Source organism: Microtus ochrogaster, chromosome 22, assembly GCF_000317375.1.
Source record: "Microtus ochrogaster isolate Prairie Vole_2 chromosome 22, MicOch1.0, whole genome shotgun sequence".
Lineage (NCBI taxonomy): Eukaryota > Metazoa > Chordata > Mammalia > Rodentia > Cricetidae > Microtus > Microtus ochrogaster.
The window spans coordinates 25,751,422-25,773,433 of record NC_022023.1 but is presented as its reverse complement, the minus strand read 5'-3'; the positions used below and the strand labels follow the sequence as shown (position 1 = coordinate 25,773,433).

General features: G+C 36.7%; 1 protein-coding gene across 6 annotated transcripts in view; it reads right to left on the bottom strand.

Annotated features, from left to right (window-relative positions):
- Positions 1–22,012, bottom strand: part of Mef2a (myocyte enhancer factor 2A) — a 120,655-nt gene that overhangs the window by 18,696 nt on the left and 79,947 nt on the right. For 4 of the 6 annotated variants that reach the window (XM_013350224.2, XM_013350222.2, XM_026784407.1 and 1 more), the window contains 4 exons: positions 18,487–18,624; positions 16,267–16,486; positions 14,904–14,963; positions 3,467–3,654 (listed from right to left, as the gene is read on the bottom strand). In XM_013350224.2, the coding sequence (XP_013205678.1) occupies positions 3,467–3,654; positions 14,904–14,963; positions 16,267–16,486; positions 18,487–18,624 (606 nt within the window). Of the gene's footprint in view, positions 1–3,466; positions 3,655–14,903; positions 14,964–16,266; positions 16,487–18,486; positions 18,625–18,688; positions 18,821–22,012 lie in introns of all 6 variants that reach the window. The other 2 variants (XM_013350225.2, XM_013350223.2) reach the window with 1 other exon arrangement.

Sequence of the window (22,012 nt, the reverse complement as noted above, 5' to 3'; positions counted from 1 at the left end):
TGTATTGCTAGATTTCTCCTGACTTTTTTCTGTGGCCCACAGATTATTTAAAAACGTGAGGCTCAGGGATCCTAATAGAAGAGAGGGCAGAAAGGTTTTAGAGGTTGGAGGTGGTGGCTGACGTCAAGGAAGAGCAGTTATACACAGGAAAGCTCAGTGACTGTGGTGGCATGTATAACATCTGTGCACGTTCAAGCCAGACAAAATCCTGGCAGTACATCCCTAGCTGAGGAGCTACTGGCAACTGAGAGCTGCTGAGAAAGAGTCAGTTTCCTTTAAGGGTGTGGCTCCTGCCATGTCAATCACACTGCAGGACAGTTCCCATACTGACACCACAAACTAGACTCTATAAGTTTTGTTTTTTAAAAAAGAGGATACAAATTTGGGTGGGGAGGAGGGGGTGAATATGATCAAAATACACTGTACGAAACTCTTGAAGAATTAATGAAAATATTACTTTTAAAAGTAAATTTACTGTTAAATTTCTAAACTAAGAATGCTTTTTCCTGGTATCTTTCCAAGACTGATTTCTAAGTTTTACTTTATGAAATAGAATGTTCCGTCTTGGTAAACAGTTCCATAAACATCTCTTATAACAATATAAAAAACACACCTTAGTTATGTGGCCTACCTTCCTAACTCAGTAACTCCAGTCTCATCTGAAAAGGCATCAAACAAATCTCAGCTGGAGAACATTCTAAGGCATGTAAGCAGCACCCCTCAAAAAATGCCAAAGTCTTTTAAGCAAAGCCTTAGAAACTCTCCTAGCCTAGAAGAGTTGAAGATGACATGATTAATGAGTGAACTATGCCATGTGACCTAGTCTGGCTCCTGGCATAGAGAGATGAAGTTTAAAACTAACGTGTGTGACTATGAACTTTAGTTGATAATAATTTACAATAATTGTCATTAATGTTAATAACTGTACCATACTAGTATAAACTGTTAAATTATGTATGATTTTAGCAATCTTTCAAATGAATCAAAAGCTGTTCTAAAGAAAAAAGTTTATAAACTGCTTATTCCATTCATTTATTCCCTTTGTTCTGTTTCGTTGCATACAGTCAAGATACGGCTATTACGACTTCTTCAAGAAGACTCTAACATTTCTTGTAGAATAGTTCTGTTGGCAATAAATTCCTGTTTTCTGTTTGAAAAGGCTTTGCATTTATTTTTTTTAAACATTTTTGCTGAGTACAGAGATCTGAGTTTTTTGAGTTTATTATTGTTCATTGTTAACCAGCTTGAAGTATGGTAGTAATATCCTATCTTTGGTCTGTAAGCCATGTGTTTCTGTTTTTCTTTTTAAAATATTTATTTATTATGTATATAACATTCTGCCTCCATGTATGCCCACATGCCAGAGGAGAGCGCCAGACCTCTTTACAGATGGTTGTGAGCCACCATGTGGTTGCTGGGAATTGAACTCAGGACCTTTGGAAGAGCAGGCAATGCTCTTAACCGCTGAGCCATCTCTCCAGCCCCAAGTCGTGTGTTTCTATTCACTAACTGTCTTTAAGAATTTCTCTTTGCCCTTTGCTTTTAGCAGTTTGAATATGCATGTGTATATGTGTGCACAACCGCATTGAAAGTATTTATTCTACTTAATGTTTGTTATCTCCTTTGAACCATTGTTTTTACTGTTCTCTTTTTTTTGGAACTAAAATTCCAGACATGTTGCACTATGCTAAAGTCCTGCAGCTCTCAGATACTGCTTGGCTTCGTATCTTCTCCTATCTCCTACTGCGGGTCTGCCATGGCAAAGTTTTAGTTACTTTTCTCAGGAACTAGACTGGGCTTGAAAGTTTTTTTTGCTGTAGGTACTTTCAGTACATTTACCAAAAATGCTTCCATCCAAACCCCTGTAAAGGTGGGAGATGGGTAGGCCAGTTTCCCTAGTGACTATCCCATTCTATCACATCTTCTGTGAAGTGCCAGTCTGCCCCCTCAGTCACCTTGTCACTCTCAAGGTACCCACCGTGTCTTCTTGCTTCTCAACCACTGGCAGAAATACTGTCCTGTCTCCATTTCCAGATACAGTAAGACCTCATCAGTATTTATTTCATGGAAAAGAGAAAGAGTCAGATAAAGCCTGTCTCACTGCAGTGGCAGCTGGGTTTTTAGAAGTCTTTCCATGTTATATTTTGTTTGATGTGGGGCACTCAGTGGGGTTCACAGTGAAAAGCCTGTGGAGATGACGACTCATCCTACACCAAGGCTTCAGTAACTTCCTGAGGTTCTGCTGGTGCATGTGCGCCCTCCAGCAATTCACTAGTCACAACAGCACCAATGTCTTATTCAACAGTAACCCTCTCTCTCTCTAGTCTCTAGGCCATCTGACCACTGTGAATTAGTTGCACTAAAATGGGCTCAAGGAAAGGGAAGCCTACTACATAGCGAAGCATTTTTTTCGAGTCTAAAGCTGAAAGCAATTCATTTTAAATTTCCTGTTTTTCCAAATGAAAACACTTAAAAAAAAATCTGAGTTTGAGATTTAAACAAATTATGACTTAAAGATCCTAGGTATGTACGCTGTTATTTTGGACAAGTGGTAAATTTTAGTTCCATTTTCTCATCTCTATCTAGCCATGATCATAATCTAATTGAGAATCAAGTTAGAAAATAACCCAAACAAATTACTAATGCATTGAATCTATGAAAAATTACACAAATAAGGAATTACTACCTGAGCCTGGTAGCATCATTTCCAGTTAACAAAAACACAAATGGTACAGTAGAATGCACACCTGGCATATCATTTAGTATGCTAATAGTCAAATTGCTGATGAACTAAAAATGTCTTTAAAACTTGCATATATATATTCTAAGATTTTCTATAAAAAGCTAAGGAAGATACACCCTCTGTTCTTCACAGGAAAAGACAATTCAAAAGCAAATGGCACCAAAACCGTAAAGACATTGCCAAGAGGTGCAATAGGGAGCATTGTTCTCTGGTGAATGAGAAGGGTCATTTGAACGAAATAAACAGAAAATTATTTAGAGAATAATCTTCTCCAGTTCGCAAACATCTTCCCTAGATATTCTACAATAGTTCTCTTTCGTATACAGAATTTCCTAACAAATAATTTCATTATGGCTCACAAAAAAAGCATCTAATATATTACTGAAAGTATGCCAAGTAGAGAACAGAAATGACATGTTTAATTCATAAACTGGAATCAGATCTCTAAATAAAGTTTTAGCCTGGCAAAATTAAAATTGAGCGTAATTAACCTCTGCATATTCAGCTTTTATTTTAAATAACATCAAGCAGTTTTACTCCTTATTTCTATAATTTGGTTTTTAAACACTTAAAATAAATTTCTCTCTTAAAATCCTAATTTTGAATAGAAAATTCATTAAGAAAACCAAATACACACTATGAAGGCTGAGCAAACCTCAAAGAAAGACAGAGCCTACAGTAAACTGTGTTTACGGAAGAGAGGCAAAGAGTGGGTCAACTTACAAGTGCAGGCATCATGCCCTTGCTTGAAGGGGGAATGACAACCCGTAGATCTGGTTTCCGACTATTCATTCCAAGATTGCCACCACCAGGTGGAGGGGGAGACTTTGTAGGCATAATTTTGCCTAAACTATTTGCACCAGTATTTCCAATCAAATTTGGAGAGGCCCTTGAGTTTACAAATCCATTCCCTGGGAAAGGGGAAAAAAAGTGCTTATTAACATGTAAAGCATCACTAAAATATTTAATTAATAAATCTAAAATAATGCTAACTGCCCATTTATGAATCTATTTTAAAAATGATTAGTTTTATAAATAAAATATAAGAACTTTGTTTATAACATATAAAATTTACCATTTATAATAAAACACAAAGCCATTATTATACTATTATGCTGACAAAAACTCATCTAGTATTTATATTTTAAATTTTTCTACATTGTTTTTGTATTTGTACTTTAAAATCTTAGATGGGAGAGCAGCAAGACGGCACTCAGTGGCAAAGTCACTTGCTACCAAGCGTTATGTTTGACGTGCAGGACCCACGAGGTGAGCAGTCTCCTCTGACCGTCATGTGCACCTAATCTCATGCATGACCCTCACTAATAAATAAATAGAAGTAAGAAGAAAAAGAATACTTTAAAACATAATGTTTTGTATGTATACTTTTGTATTTTATTCTTGGAAAAGGCTCTTAGTCTACCCTTTTCTCTGAACCTGTAAACAGTGGTACTTTACTGCTTTTAATACTGCTTCAATTTTCCCTCACGCCTTAACACTGGAAGCTCTAAAAACAAAACAAAGCAAATATCCTAACAATAAACTACCTTCTCTTGAACTTGGCACTCATTCCCACCTGACAGTGGGAGACTGGTGAAGGGCAGTGTCTTCTGCAGCTGACACTGGGACTGCTGGCCTACCGTCATAGCTGCTATTGCAGTTAGCTTTCCCGACATTTACCCAAGACAACAGAACAAGAGGACTCAAACAGAATCAGTGAGAAAAAAGGGAGATAAACCACAAAGCAAAACACAAATTCTAACAGATGCTTAAAACACAACAAAGAAGAAAAAAAAATTAAGGCAGTGCCTCAAACAAGGCAGCTTTTCAGGACTGGAGAAAAGATGTGAGTCCTACTTACAAAATGTGTCAATGACCACAGAATCAAATAAACAATACGGAACTCAATTCAAGAAAAGAAAGTTACAAACTCAATTGAAGACTCATACAAGAAAATTAACCAGTGTGGACTGAAGAAATCAGTCACTGGGAGGAAAACCTTTAAGACGTGAATGAAAAATTCAGTAAGGAAATTGAGAAGCTGAAAAAGAACTAACTAGAAATTCTGGAAATTAAAGGACCAATCAATCAAATCAAGTCAAATCAAAAGCAGAAAGTATCCACAAACAAGATGAATCAGGAAAGCAATTTCGGGGATGAAAGACTAGGTTAAGACAGTAACACATACAGATAAATGCAAAGAAAATAAAATTTCCAAGAAACCAAATCTAAGAATCCATAATAAAGGAAAAGGAACTAAGATAATGGCTTATATAAGGAAATAAGTTAATGGCTCAGACAACCTATTCACTGAAATTGTATCTGAAAATATCCCAAACCAACAGAAAGAAATAGACTTCCATCAAAGGAAGTACTTAGACATGATCATATAGACATATAGATCAAAGAGACATGACCAGAGAACCCATGATACATCTGAGCCAAGATGCCAAAAATGCAAAGGGTTTTCAAGATGGATAGGTGGGTAAAGAACTTTGCCATAAACTCTGACAATCTGAGTGAGTTCCCTAAGACCCACACAGTAAAAGGAAAACTGACTCCAGCAGATTGTCTTTCAAACCTCCACACACATTGTAGAGGCATATGCATATACCCCCCCACATATACACAAATAAATAAATAAAACAAAAAAATACAAGCAAAGAAAAAATACTCAAAGCTACAAGGCAGAGTCAATGAGATGTCTTAGTAGACAGATGTGATTGAGTGCAGGCAGGACAACCCATCTTTGATCTTTGGAAAAAACTAGCTCCTTAAAGTTGTTCTCTGATCTTGAAGCATATGCCATGGTACCTGTACACACACACACCAAACAAAAAAGTTGTGAGGGAAAAATGCAACGTTACAGAAGCAGAAATATTAAAGTCAGGAAAACAAAGAATAGTAGATTTTAAGAACTAAAAGCAAAAAACAAACGAAACCATTATTGTCAAATCCAGAAAAACAACCTATTAAAATTGTAGAGAACCAAGAGTATTTCAAAACAAGTATCAGTTAAAGCAGTCTGTGACAATTAAGCCAGCAATGCAGGAAATGCTTAAGGGAATACTAAACACAAAGAAGTTAAAACGGTTTACTCACAACACAGGAAAGAGTACATTTCATGAACGCAAACAAAGGATTAACAAAGTCTAAAAGAGACAGAATTAATAAGGTTCCAAACCAGCAAACATTCAATATTACTGTGAAAACAAACAAACAACAAATGAACAATGAAAACCAACCAGAACTGCCAACAAAAATCGATGGCAATAGCAAAACCTTCTCAATAACCTGAAATCACCATTTAAAGACAGAGCGAACCAACTGTGTTTAAAATGAGGTTTGCTTGTTGCCTTCAAGAAACTCATGTAATTAAAAGAGATCTAACACCTAAGAGTTTGTCCAAGGTTGAAATCAACCTACCAAGCAACAGAAAGCTACCAAAAAGCTGACCTATGGATCCTCACATCTGATTATGAAGACTTGGAACCAAACCTAGTTAGAAGGTAAGAGAGTCCCTTATATATTAACAAAAGAAGCAATTCTTCAACAGGGCAGAACTCTTGTAAATATTTACACAACAAATCTGAAGCCTCTAAGGTTTTGGATCTTTTCTAGTTAGGTTGAGTTTCTTACAGACAACTGAGTAGATAGACCTCACTTTAAAGCATGGCTGGTTAGTCTGTATCTTTAAATGATGAATTAGTAATTTGCATCAGGTAATAATTGAGAGGGGTTTGCTATTATCACTGATTGTTGGCAGTTGTTCTGGTTAGTTTTCGTTGACCCTTTTCTAAAATAAGCATTAAAGGGCACAAAGACCACATAAGGTCCTGACACAGTATAGCAGGGGACTTTATTACCCACTCTCACACACAAGCCGGTCTAAAAGGAAAATCAGCAAAAACTCTTCACACTTAAACTATATGCAATAAATCGACTGGTCCGAATAGTTTTCTCCAGAGCATTAAGAAAGAGAAGACATAGCTTCCCAGCAGCACATGGAACCACTCCTAAAATTGATAACATTCCAGACAAGGGATGCTTTAATAAACACAAAAACCCTGAAATGATTCCCTGCATCTTATCATATCACAGTGTACTGAAACAAGAAATAGTAAGATTAAGCTCAGAAAATACATAAGTACTTGGAGACTGAACTATACCTTTTTAATGAAACAAATCTCATCTTAAAAAAATCAGGGAGGAAGCAGTGTAAAACTCTCAGAATCAAATGAATGCCAAAGCACAACCCACCAGAACCCCCAGGACCCAGCCAGGGCAGTCCTATGAGGAAAAGTGTTCAGATGAAGAAAACCAGAAGGAGCTCCAGTAAACAACCTAATGTACCTCAAAGCTCTAGAAAGACAAGGTACATCTGATGAAGAACTTCCATGTTCCTGGACTAGCAGAATTAACATTGTAAAATGGCTATAACTACCAAAATTAATCCTCACGGTCACTGCAATTCTCAGCAAAATTCCAAAAGCATTATTCACAGAACTAGAAGGATAATCTAAAATTCATGAAGAAACACAAAGACCACAGATAGCCAAAGCAATCTTGGGCAGAAAGCACACAGTCAACTATATCTCATTATTGCAGCTACTACAAAGCCAAAGTGACGAATACAGCATGGAACTGGCACAAAAAGACATACAGATAAACAGAATACAACATAGAACCTGGAAATAAATTCACACAGCTATAGACACCTAGCTGCTGACACACACACACGGCACACATACACAAATTAAATCTTAAAAGAAACAAAAGCAAGCCAGGTGTGATGGTACATGACTGCAACCCCAGTGTAGTGGTGGTGGTGGCAGTGGTGTGAAGTGCGAGTTATACCTGTCTGGCTGGACTGCGTGCACCAGGTTTAGTGAGACCCTGCCTCCAAAAATGAGACGGAGAGACTCATGAAGATATCACAACATCATACTCTGTCAATATGCCAGCACGGCTAAGCACAGTAGCATACACACATGTATACACCACACTAATTTTAATACTACAGAATTTCTTGAAAAAAAAAGTATGCTTCCTTAAAAATCACTTAAAATTGTTATACTGTTTGGGAGGTTTATATAGAAATTTCAAGTACATTAAGTAATATATAGTTAAATGATAAACTGACATATGAATTGTATTTTTTTTTAAATTACACTTATTTGTGGAGAAGGGATGCTCCTGGAAATCAGAGAACAACTTGTGGGAGTTGGTTCTTTTCTTCAATCGTGTGAAATTTGGGATTGAACTCTGTCTACCAGACGTGGGAGCAAGAATCTTTACCTGCTGAGCTAGTTTACCAGTACTGGATTATAAAATTAAAAAAAAAAAAAAAGAATGATTAGGGGGCTGAAGAGAGAGCTTGGTGGTTAAGAGCACTGGGCTACTCTTCCAGAGGACCCAGGTTCAATTCCCAGCATCCACATGGCAGCTCACAATCATCTGTAACTACAGTTATAGGGGATCCAATGCCCTCTTTTGGCCTGAGGATAACAGGCATATATGTGGTACATAGACATACATGTGGGTAAAATAGCCATACACATAAAATAATAAAAATTTAAAAATAAATCAAATACTATGATTAGGAATACATTAAAAGTTTGTAAAATATTAAAGAAAGCAGAGGCCTTAATTTAAGTATCTGCTTACAAATATTGTTTGAAAAACATACTGTTATAAAAATGAATTATTTGTATGAGAAACTAGAAAATTAACATTTATAAATGTGACATAATCAACTCTGCAGAATCCTAGCCACTATATTCCCAAATACCAATGGCAAAGACAAGCAAGGCAAGGATGACATCTAGGAACTGCCCCTGCTACTGGTACTACTGGTACGGTGCTTTAAGGTGACAACTATGCTTTTTCCTGGCTTATCTTTCACTCAATATTGCTTTCTCAAATTTTTTTTTTTACCATGTGACACACCAAATTTATTTGTGTCTTACTTTACTTTGCTGTGGGAATTGTTATTTTAGTTAATTTTATGAGGCTATTTAAATTCTGCTTTCACTGAAGTAGAATTTATTCAATTGAAGGGAATTTATTCAGTCTGGGCTCAATCTGCTTTCCACACTCTGCAGACCAATTTCTTGCATCCTCCTAAGTCTCAGAAAGTACTGTGGTTGAAGGAGGAAAAAAAAAATCACCTCTTCTTTAGGTCATGCTCTTAACCCCTTGTAGAATAAAACACTCATAAACTAATCTAGATTTTGTTGTCTGGAAGATAAAAAATATTTTGCAAGTAACATATTGAAAATTAGAAGGATTTAATAGGACTTTATATTGCAGATCAATAAGATTAATGAGGTTTCTCTTAATATATAATGGCAAGAATGTGTGTTCCGAGTCTCCAATATTTGAAAGACTATTTCACAACTTGTACTAAAGTCTAAATAAACAAACCAATATTTCAATATTATCATCAGATGGTGCAAATACATATATAGAGACATCCATCATCAAGAAGCACGAATGCTGCTTTACCATGTGAAGTCCATAGTAACCCATGAGAATCAAGTTACAGGAGTGGAACAGGGGTTAAAAGCACAGTATCTCGGTCTTCCATCAGGGCACTGCAGCAGATACTGATTACAGGATGATGTAAGTGTCTGGAAACTTGCCAAGCTGAAGCTAATCTCAAGTGCAAGCTTATTATTTCCTCGACTGTATCCCTGCATGCCTCTTAGCTTTTGTTTAAGTTCTATGGAGACACTATTCAGAATGATTTGTGAAGTAGTTACATAACTCCCCTTGCCATAAGTTACAAATTAGTAATGAAAATGTCTTTTCTAATTGAATAAACTCATGTTAGTGTGATTATTGTTAAAACATGTTTCCAGTTTGCATGGTAATTTATTACTCTTAACAAAAACACTCTTGAGTAAAGCATACACCTACGTCTCCAGAAATTTAACAGGCCTAATTTCAATTACGGCATTATAGGTAGAAGGTATGCTGTTCCATTATATCAGTTCAGCTTGTATTTTAGAACATAAATCCTATCGCTGAAGCAATAAATTCAAGTGGATAGCAAGTTTATTCCAGGGGCTGGGGGCCACTACTCATCTAGCATTAAATAGTAGATGATTATGTCATTCATGTTTTATTATGAAGCCACTTTTGAAGTTCAGCTGCCAAGCAAACTTCAGAGAATTCTTAAAAACTCAAAGTGGAAGTGCTGGCACACGCCTTCAATTCTAGCACTTGGAAGGAAGAGGCAGATCACATGAGTTTGAGGCCAGCCTAATCTACATAATAAACTCACAGTGACAAACAATAAAACTGGCATGTTCAGTAGATTATTCCATCAATATGCAAAAAATGCTAGTAAAAAATTTTAAAATATCATTTATGTGAAGAATAACAATTTCTTAAACTATAGCTGGGCTATAGCTTAAGCTGTAGCTCACACCTTTAATTCCAGCACTCGGGAGGCAGAGGCAGGCAGATCTCTGTGAGTTCGAGGCCAGCCTGGGCTATAGAGCTAGTTCTAGAACAGGCTCCAAAGCTACACAGAGAAACTCTGTCTCAAAAAAACAAAACAAAATTTCTTTCTTTTTTTTTAAATGTTTTCTTTATTGTTATGTATACAGTATTCTGCCTGCAAGCATGCCTTCAGGCCAGAAGAGGGCACCAGATATCATTACAGATGGTTGTGAGCCACCATGTGGCTACTGGGAATTGAACTCAGGACCTTTAGAAGAGGAGGCAGTGCTCTTAACCACTGAGCCATCTCTCCAGGCCCAGAATTTCTTAAACTACAAAAAAGACCATGATTTCTGAAATAACTGATGACACATTTACTTAGCTTGATAACAATTCTCACCTAGAGGACAATATGAATCCTATTAAAAATATCTAATTAAAACAATGTTTGTGCCCTACTTTCCAAAAAATATTCTTTTTCTCAATTTGTCCAGGGTGGACAGCACTAAAAACACAGCTTTCTCCTCTGCCAGAGAATCTTAATTTCTCATGCAATATGATGATTGAAGCACATAAGGCTTCAATGGGAGTTACAAATTTCTGCTTCATTTCCCGTAATTTTTAGTCCAAATTCAACTGCCAGGGACGACTTTTTCCAGGTATTATCATCTCAAGACAATGTTTTAAACACCTGTACTCAATGTCACCCTTCATTATTCCTATGCCAGCTTCATAAAACTATCCATCCAATGAAATTTAATTCATTCACCTTTGAACATCTTTTCCGCATCCATCTTTTTAGCTGTTGCTGCCCTAGCACCATGCAACCCCCAACCCACTTCTATTTAACACTTAACAATTACAGAAGGTTCTCGAGCTTTTCTATTTCCAGTTCAATATATTTTTGTCTTTCTCAACATGCTTCTAAAGGGTGACATTGCGAGCTGGGGAGATGGGGAGAAGGGGAGCTGGTACTCAGCAAAGCTGCTGTGGTGAAGTATGGTGAGCTTAGATTCCCAGCACTCACATAGAAAAGGCCTGACAGGGGGTGACAAGGCAACTACCTGTAGCCCTAGCATGGGAGCAGGCAGTAGGGCATACAATAGATGTGGATTCTCACTTTGGTGGCCAGTCAGTCTAGCTAAGTGAGAGACCCTGTTTTGAATAAACAACGTGGAAGAGTGACAGGAAGAAACTGGATGCCCATTTTCTGGCCTCTGTACCATGTGCATACCCACACCTACCTACATGTACATACACACAAAACATACACACATACACACCCTATTTCCACCCCACACAAAATTTTTTTTAAGTGAAGGTACTAGATATATCATTTTTTTCATTCTTGACATTATAATATAGGCCAATGGTTAAACAAACATCTGAGCTACAGTATAAGCTGATTTTATATTCTTAGCAGTGAAATGCATGTAGTAAATCATAAACGCATAGACTGTCACCATGACAGAGCTTTACAAATTATAGTATGTACAACTGTCAGTTTAAGTTTGCAATAGTGACAGGTGGAAAAAAAATCAAAACACAGGAAAAACAACCAGAAAACCAATTTGCTACAATAAAAACTTTATGACTTTAGGGACATCATCACTATCATGTCACATAAAATTTAAAAAGTAAAAGAAAGGGGAAGTACATTATTATTTTATCACCCTATTAGAATCAGTTTGGGGTTCCTTACATTTTCTCTATATGTTTATTTTCTATATACATTTAAATCACAACTAAAACAAACTCCCTTGAAATTTACCTACGTTTCACATTGCTGACTCTGCTGACTTCAGTCTATTATTTATTACAACTAAGTTATCACATATTCTATTTTACTTCCTCTCGTTTTGTGAATAAGTGTTTTGCCTTCATAAATGTCTATGTACCATATGAGTGCCTGGTAACCTGCAGAAGCCAAAAGAAGGCATCAGATCCTTTGGAAATGGAGTCAATGGAGTTATGGATGGGCATGAGCCTCCATGTGGATACTGGGAACTGAGTCCAGGTCCTGTGCAAGAGCAACCAATGCTCTTAACTGTTAAGACAGCCCTCCAGCCCCTAGCTTACTTTCTTAGACAAAGCCTCAGAAATGGGATTAGCCGTTTACAGGCATAGACATTTTATAACCACTGAAATCTTTCAAACCTTTATATCAAGACTAATTTACAAGGTATCAAAAGCATATATGAAGACCATCAGCTTCACACCTTTTGGGAGTCCCAATGAAAGGGAGTATCAGATGAGAATCAGCAAATTAAAGTCATATGTGTTCTTGGCACTTTAATTTGAATTTCAGGTTTACTACAGTTTGCTGTGTGGATCAGGCTGGTCTAGAATACAGGGTTCTTGTCCCCTATGACCTCTGGGGTACTACAGTTACAGGTATGCCCCACACTCACATCAAGGTATTAACTCTGACTAAAACACTGTGCGTGTAATGTTTAATTCAAGGCTTCATACATGCTAAACAAACATTTCTGAATACCTATATTCCCAAACTACTATGCACAACAGGTCCCGAACAATAGATCAATATCACTGAATAACTAAAAAAAAAAAAAGTATGATGCAAATAGTGTAGTTATGGACTGTTTATTTCTGGTTCACTTTATATAGATTCTAGCCTTCTGCAGTCTCAGGCCAGTGTAATATGAGTATACAAGGCTCTCTCAAATCTTGATGGACTTTAAACATACGAAAAGTGTACACTGGATTGAGACAATAAAACTGAGTTGTATTTAAATAAACCATACATATTTGAATACAAACATGCACTAAGTGCAGTGTACTAATAAATAACTGATAGCAAGACCTTCATATATTTCCTATATTTGATCTCTTAAGTCCCCATGGCAGTTTTGTCTGTTTTTTGAGACAGGGTTTCTCTGTAGCTTTGGAGCCTGTTATGGAACTAGTTCTTGTAGACCAGGCTGCCTGCCTCTGTCTCCCAAGCGCTGGGATTAAAAGAATGCATCACCACCACCTGGCCCCATAGCAGTTTTTTAAACCACTTAAATCCACTAAAATATCATTTAATGCAGTGCAGACACAATATCAAAATGATTATCTTTACCACATGCCAGGGATGGAAAGACATATATCTTAGAATTATTTATTTTAGGCATGTAAGTGTTTTGCCTACATGTATGTATGTGACTACATGAATGCCTGGTAACCAGCATAGTCAAAAGGCATTAGATCTGTGGAAGTGGAGTTGTAAGCCTCCATATGGGTGCTAGGACCTGAACCAAGAAAGCAACAAGTGCTCTTAACTGTTGAGTCATCTCTCCAGCTCCATTATGATATATCTTTAAACCATCATGACTCAGAAGGCTGGAGCCTAAGTCAAGAGAACCAGAAATATGCAAAAAACATATTTGTATCATACCATTATTTTTTGCTTTATTTTTTAACTAGATGGTGCTAATCTATTGTTTAGGACCTGTTGTGCATAGTATATTGGGAATATAGATACTCAACAGTGTTTTTTAGCATGTGTGAGGCTTTGGATTTAATCACTCCACACACATTGGGAATAATCCCAAAGCGAAAGAGTCTATTTGGCTGTAACTATGACAAACCATGAATATTCTACATATGATCACCAAAGCAGATCCCCAAGAGAATCACTTGGATCTCTAACTTGAGTATATGCACACATTTCTTAGTATTCCAATTTCTGAAAACATTTAATGCTGTTTTAAAATAAAGTACTTTCCCAATGATTTAACTCTAGTGGTGACAGAAGTTACAGAAAGGCAGCTGTCAAACTGATTTCTAAATGTATGTTTGCACCCATAGATTAATGCTGCTTTCAGTCTTTGACGGAGAGGCTGTTTCTGCAGTGGGCAGCAGTCAATGCAGACTCATAACTAATGAAAGTGCTGAGAGTAAGTGACTGCTGAGTACTCAACCCTAATGGGATATTTATTATCACCCTCCCCACCAAGGCTCAGGAACATCACACAAGAAGGGGTGGAAAGAATGTAAGAACCAAAGGACGGGGAGGAGAGCTGAGGAATGCTGTCTTCCAGATGTGACATGGCCATCACTCTCACCAGCTAACTGAAGCTATGAATACCTGCCAAGATCAAGCCTTTCAACATTCTACCACGGATGAGGGAAGGACTCCTCCTGTAGCTGAGGAGGTATTTGCAGTTAATAGCTATGGGGTGTGTGTGTGTGTGTGTGTGTGTGTGTGTGTGTGTGTGTGTGTGTGTGTGTGATTTTTCCTTAGGGTTGTAGTTGCTGGCATGGTGTTTATGCTCTGGTGGATGGTCTCACACTCACTGGAAAGCAGATATCACTAATGGAACTCAGTGGAAAATTTAAAAAAAAAAAAGAAGAGAACAATAAGGTAGAAGGAGGGTATGTGAGCATAGAGGAGTGTCAGGAAATAAGGGGAATGTGGGCAAGAATATGATGTGTGTGTGTACATAAACAGGAAAGAATAATGCCTGGTATAGAGGAAGTACTTAATACATAATGAATGAATGAATGAATGAATGAATGAACGAACGAACGAACGAACGAACGAACTTAGTTAATGTTTAAGTGATGAATAGGGCTGTTGTAGAAACTGCTAAGATTGATAATTAAACTGTCCCTCAGAGACAGAAGGCCTTGTTTTAGGGCAATACTTAGTAGTAGCTCAGATCAAACAGACATCTGCAAAGTTAAACAATAGGAATTCACTCACCCACTGGACTATTTCCAGCTCCATTTGGTACTGCGAGGTCTGTAGTACTCAACATCCCACCTAACAATGTTACAGAGAAAAGAAAGAATGAATAAAAATTGGCTTTCTTTATTTCACAGTAAAATGAGGTCATCCCACTATAACCCACATTCTATTCCTAAAACTTAAGTCAATACAAAACTAGCTCAGTCTAAAGTTTGTACTAATGTATAACTGATATAATTCACACACTCTCTCTATATATATATATCATGTTTAACTACACAAGTGCTGTGGGGGAGTCTATGTATAGTATACACATAAATGAATTTACCTATTAAGCTTCTGAAATACCTGCCATCCTGTGCATCACTGTTAACTAGCCAATACTGACAAGAATGAGAAAAGTCCCCATAGAGCACTGTTAAGCCTAGGACTCAGGGGAAGGCAGTACTAAACTACACAGACTAAAGTGGCAAATGCACTGTGAACTGCTGATGAACTACTGAACTCAGTAGGAATAGATGCACAGAATACACTCACTCCTTATTTCTAATGTGAGGTTCACATATTCAACTTTAAATCTTTGCTTGCAACATTTAAGTTAAATTCTCTGCCCGTCACAGTATGGCTTTCCCATGATAAGGAAAAATTATAAACAGCACATTATCCATACTATCTTACTTTGCCCAACAATGTTTTTCCCACGGATGTTAAAAAAATACTTAAAATGAACTTATGGAGCAGTGATTCTTGTTCATCCAGACAATAAAGTGGGTTTTTTTTGTTTGCATATTTTTGTTTTGTAAGATAGGGTCTCTCCAGTGTGCCTGATCTAATGGGAGCTCACCAAATCCAGCTGGACTGGGACTGAATGAGCCTGTGATCAAACTGGAATCTCTGAATGTGGCTGACAATGGGGGCTGACTGAGAAGCCATTGATAATGGCACTGGGACTTGTTTCTACTGCATGTACTGGCTTTTTGGGACCCTAGTCTATTTGGATGCACACCTTCCTAGACCAGAATGGAGGGGGGAGGGGCAGGGTACCCTGCTCTCTCTTAAGACTGGAGGGGAAGGGAGGAGGGTGAGTGGGGGAGTGGGAGGAGGGGAGGAAGTGGAAATTTTTGAATGAAAAAAAAAAAAAAGATAGGGTCTCTCTATATAGCCCTGGCTGTTCTGGAACTCACTATGTAGACCTGGCGGCTATTATCAAACTCACAGAGATCTGGCTGCCTCTGCCTCCCAAATGCTGGGATTAAAGGTGTACACCACCACACCAGCCTGACAATAAAGTTAAGACTAAGGAGAATAAACTTTCTCTGTCAACAATTCATTTCTCATCCTCTTTTTCAAAGAATGAATAGAATACTTCACAACATACTTGCACTGCCAGTACTTGGTGGTCTCTGCGGAGCTCCAGGGGATACATTTCTATGTAACGTAGCTGGGGGTGGAGACAGCATACTTGAATCTGCTAATGTTGAGCTGGCTGCCAAAGACGGTGACACAAGTGAACTCCCTGGGTTAGTGTAGGACAAAGCATTAGGGCTGGTCACAGGGACTGTGACAGACATTGAGAAGTTCTGAGGTGGCAAACCAGGCTGTAAAGAACAAGAGAAAACTATTGGTTTCATTTTATCAACATTAAATGACTTTAACTAAATAACTCTCATTATTAAAAGCAGAGTATGGGGACAGCTTCTTCATTTGCAGTGTTAAGCTATATTCTCTAGAATTATACTTGAACATGAATATACCTGACATGACCTTTTTTATTTTCAATTTTACGTTGATATATATATATATGATAATGTAACTATACAGTATGTTTCAAATATTCAAGAGATGAAATTAAAAGTTAAAACCTGAAATTAAAATAATATTGTTGAATTTAGACATTACAAAATTTATCAGGTACCAAGTAAGCATTAATTAGAACTCCAGTGCAAACTAATTTAACATTACATTGCTATTGGGGGAACCCAAACATAACCAAAGGGGAAAGTGTATATACATTATTAACTTAATACATCAATTTTAGGATATTATGAATAAGTCCAGTATGATTTGACTGACAGACATTTTTTAAACTAGAAAAGTCAAGTAATTATACACAGAACACAATGTAATTTGTATGTAATAAAATATAAAAAGGAAATCACCTACACAATAAGATTAACTACTGCCAAGTTAGAATAGAGTCTTGGTATCTTTAAAATTGTATAAAGATTAAATTATAAACATTATAAAAGCTATCTTCTTTTCAAAATATTTCATGCTTTCTCTGAAAGGGCATTTCCTAGTTTCCTCTGGCATTTCCTCCAGAGACCAATTTTAATACATTTGTTGATCATAATAGACAGCATGCTTCTCCTTAATTAAAAGTTGTGGGTGGAAAGTCAAGAAACAAATAAACGATGAAGCAATTTTATTATATTCTTAAAGCTTAAAGTTTAACTCTGGGAACAACATCCCTGTGAGATCAGAGAAATTTTATTTGGTACTGTTCTGTTTTTAAAAATAATGGTATTAGCTTAAAAATTGGTTTAAAGCTATTTCCATGCGATTCTTCCTACAGAATTACTCTGAAGAAATGACATATAATGCATGTCATTCTTCATGGCATAATTCAAGAGATTCAACTATGACAATGAAAAAAAAAACCAGGACCAACATGGCAGCCCTGGAATCTGCCTGTTCCACACAGCTATATTTACATACACAGAACTAGAGAGCAATGGACCTAGGTGGACCTCAGTGGACAGTCCAGTGAGATCTTTCAGTATTTTCAGCCAGGTACACAAGCCCAGTAAGCTCAAAATGGACTATTTCTCAGGGTTAGGTAAGTGTGCACAGAAAGTTACAGTACTATTTGTTATGTGATTAGTTTAAGGACAAGAGTGTCCTTAAAGAAAATCTAGTCCTCTTCTTTAGTGCTGAAGAGTATAAGAAAAAAAGCAGTAATATAGTCAATGTTCTTGCTGGGTCAGTGCTTTGGGTCATAGTATAAAGAGCTCAACAGTCAGCTCAGTTCTTCTAAAATAAAGATAATTATATAAAATAGGTAAAGATGATTTAGAGACATGAAAACTTACAACAAGCTAAACTAAACTAACACTTGGCATTCTTAGGATCAACTATATGTGTATATACATGTATGTATATACACATATGTATGTATGTATGTATGTATGTATATGGGAAAGACAGGAATGCCTTCTATAAATGCCTTACTTTATACTGAAATCAAGGAAATTTTAAAACTAGAACAATCTTAAAATTATATGAGCCAACTCATTTACTTCACAGATCAAACAACTATAATTCAGGATATATGGATATCTTATGTAAAGATATAATGGACATTTAGTGGCAGAACTGGAATTAGGACATTTTCTCTTCATTTCTACATTTAAGATACTCAACATTTATTACTACAAGATTTTGGCATTTCAAATTTCTGTAAAACCAAAAAGAGTTAATAAACACCTTCTTTCCTCTTATACTTATTGACACCAATCCTCTGTTAAAAATGAGGTAGGATGTATGGTCAATTTCTTCATGCACATGATAAAAGCACAAACCATACTTTAGTACTCACTGCGATTTTATGATTCCGCATCATATTATCAAATTCCTCATTAATTTTTTTATATTTTTCTTCTGTATGTGGAGTTAGCACATAGGAAGTATCGGGGTCTGGGCTGTCGCAGCCTCTGTGTTCCTTCTTGTTCAGAGCCTAAATATGAAGTTAACAAAAAGGATCAACAAATAAAAGGCAACGGTAAAGTGAAAGTACTTACAGGGCCTCGTTTGAAAATAAAATCACTATCTTCATTTAGTTTGCTGAGTCTGTCCTCCGAGAGTGGACTGTGCTCAAAGTAATCGTCAGCATCAGGGCTCTCACAACCATTAAGGCCTTTCTTTCTTAAAGTCTGAAATACAATTGGAAAATTCACAAAAAAGAATACTAACTTTCCATGAGTTTTTGTGTAAAATGTGTTAAGAGAGCACAGGTCGAATAAACGGCATTATTTAAGAGCCACTGAATGTATCAAATGGCTACAAATATACTACATTCTCCAAGTACATAAGCCTAAGATAGGAGCAAACTGAGCTCCCCCAATGCACAGTAAGAAAAATGGAGTATTTTCTTGTTTGGACTCTTCCTTTTTCAAGTGAGGATGCTCAAATCACTTCATTTTCTGGGACACAGCTAGAATATGGTTAGTAAAATAATAATAATGTAACAAGTATCTATCAAAATGATGTGTTGAGAAATTACATATCTCTAAGCACAGGTCATGTCTGCCAATTTATCTACTGGCATTCCTTTCTATCGATACATCATGATTTATCCTATTCATTAGGAGTTTGCCAAGAACCCCAATAATTTACTAATTTGTTCTCTTCTATATTATCATTTCTCCATATTCTTAAAATATAAAAACCTCAAACCAATGTTAATTTATCAACAATGTATCTTTGCTATGTATGATGAATGTCAACATTCTCAGTGACTTTATACACACTAAAAATCTGTAGTGAAAAGTTGCTCAGAATAATCCCTTTTCTCCTTTGTTAGCCTTTTCTCTATACAGTTCCTTCAGTTTGCTTTAATCTAAAGTTGATTTATTAGATAACTTTCTTGAGTGTCTATGAAGTATTCTCCTGGACCACATTAATTTTTTTCTTACTCTGAAGTAAAAATATAATGGATGGTTAATTTTCTGATTTCTCTTTTAAGAAAAAGTCATCATGAAATAAGATCTAATCTGATTTTTTAAAAGAATAAAAACCCTAAGGGCTTGAAGATAATAGAATATCAATTTACCTTTAGAATGCTTAATTCCATTTTAAAATTCTGATGTATCTCACTCAGTTTAAGGCAGAACTATTGACCACTCAAGACAGTTTTGAACAATGCTGAGTTTCTAACACGACCAAAAACAGCACTAGAGTAAAATGTCCTGAGTATACCTGTCATTATTGGACAGGAGAGAGCTGTGCCAGACATGTCACCAGCAAGTGATTAACTTAGATGTATACCAATGATCTCAGTCCCCTGCAAAACTTGACTTGCAATGATTATTTATTTTAATACAGTTTTTCCTGGAAATATAATATATCCACAGAACATTATGATTTGAGAACTTATTCTTAAGTTTCTTCAAATGATTTTGAAATTTTACCTTACTCAGGATGGCTTATCTTTACATACTAAAATTTATAAGCCAGATATGCTAGCCTCTCCAAATGCTTCTCATATGTTAGGAATTCTACATACAACTCTTGAAACTCATTACAATCATTAAACATAAGCATGTTACAAACACTACATTTATTCCCCCAATGACCTTAAGCTCTATAGACTCACAGTCTAACTATATCAAAAGTACATTTATCTGTATTTAGGCGAAAAAACGTCCTATTGTCTGTCCAATTATCCTCACTATCCATGGTACCAAGTTCTACCTGCCAAATTTCTAAAGTAGTAGCTATCAGTAGTGAAAATATTAACACTAAGAATGAAACACATTGAACCCTAAAATCTACACAGCTCTAAAAAAAAAGAATACATAAATCTATACATAAATCTCATCATGAAATGGATCATTTAACTTTAAATCTCTGGGTACTTTTCCCAGTTTTCATGAATTTTAATGAGTTCGTAATTCCAGGCTGGGGAAATGGCTCAGTTGGTAAAGTGAGGATGTACTCAATCTCCACTACTCCCTTGACAATGTTGGGTGTAGTGGTCCATGCCTCCAACATCAGACGTGAGGCAGCAGAGACAGGAAGATGCCTAGGATTTACAAGGCTCAATAACAGACTCTGTCTCAAAAAGTAAGCCAGAGAAGCAACCCAGAAAGATACCAACTTTAACCTCCAGTTTTCTGAGCACGCACCCACGCACAGAAACACACACCACACACACACACACACACACGCACACGTCAATTAGCCTTGCTCTTCTTTGTAGACTGAATTGTTTATCATTGTTTCCTATAAATAGCAACCTCAAAGTATTTTTAAATATACAGTGCAACACAACACAACTCTGCTTTAAAAATATATGCAATTTTTAATTTTATGAAAGGAGGTTTAACCCTATTGGTTCTTATGAGGAAGTAAAGTGCTGTTGCATCTCCAGCTCTGCAAGCCTTCATTTCAGATGGGTTCCTGGCACAAGGAGGGAATTTAAGAGGCAGTATCAGCTTTGTAGATAATAAGCTAATACAGCTTTGACAGCCAACTCTTCTCCTTATCACCAAGCATGAAGAGTGGTTTTGAGAACCCAACTACCATAAAAAGACCTTTTCTCTCTTTATCATTACCAAACAGCATAGCAGTGAAAGTTTCTTCCCTGTCTCTGGTACTAACAAGTGGAATGCTGCAATCTATTAATAAGGCCAGTCAAGGCACAAAGAGGTCTGCCAGCTTCAATGTTCTCACCATTGTCCATAGCTCTAGCTCACCATGGTGCTAGTGGATAGCAGAACCAGGGCTAGCATCTACTTTTTCCGATCTTCAGTCTACTTTCCACTCAGCTGTATTCCTTAAGCAGTTCAACAACTGCATTACTCAATAAATAAAAGTGAGGACAGAGGCTTGTGATGTGCTATCATTTAACCACTGAAGGGACATTTATTGTGTATTAATTTTGGCATCTGTTCACATTTCTTCCCCAGTTCTTCCTATACATATCTGCCTCAGTGAGAAGCAGGTGGTGCTCAGGCTTTGTCTTCTTTGAATTTTAAGGTCTTAGTTTTGTGATGATAGGTTTCACTGCAAGAATTGTAAAAACAATAGTAACACTTCTTCCCTACCATATCCCTCTATAACAGCCATTTTGGGGGTCTTGTTTTCCAGGATCTGTACACTGAGTGATCAGGCTCAGCTTGTTTTCAGAGAAAACATAATTTTACAGCTTTCTTTTAATAAAGCTTATTTTGAATACATAAAAATTTAGGAAAAAATGAGTATCTTCAAAAGTTGTATCAAGGTAGCTCATGCATTTAATTTCAAGGCCAGTCTTGGGCAGATACTAAATTTCAAGTCAGCTAGGACTACATACTGAGGCACAGTTCAAAAAGGCAAACAAGGGCCGGGCGGTGGTGGCGCAC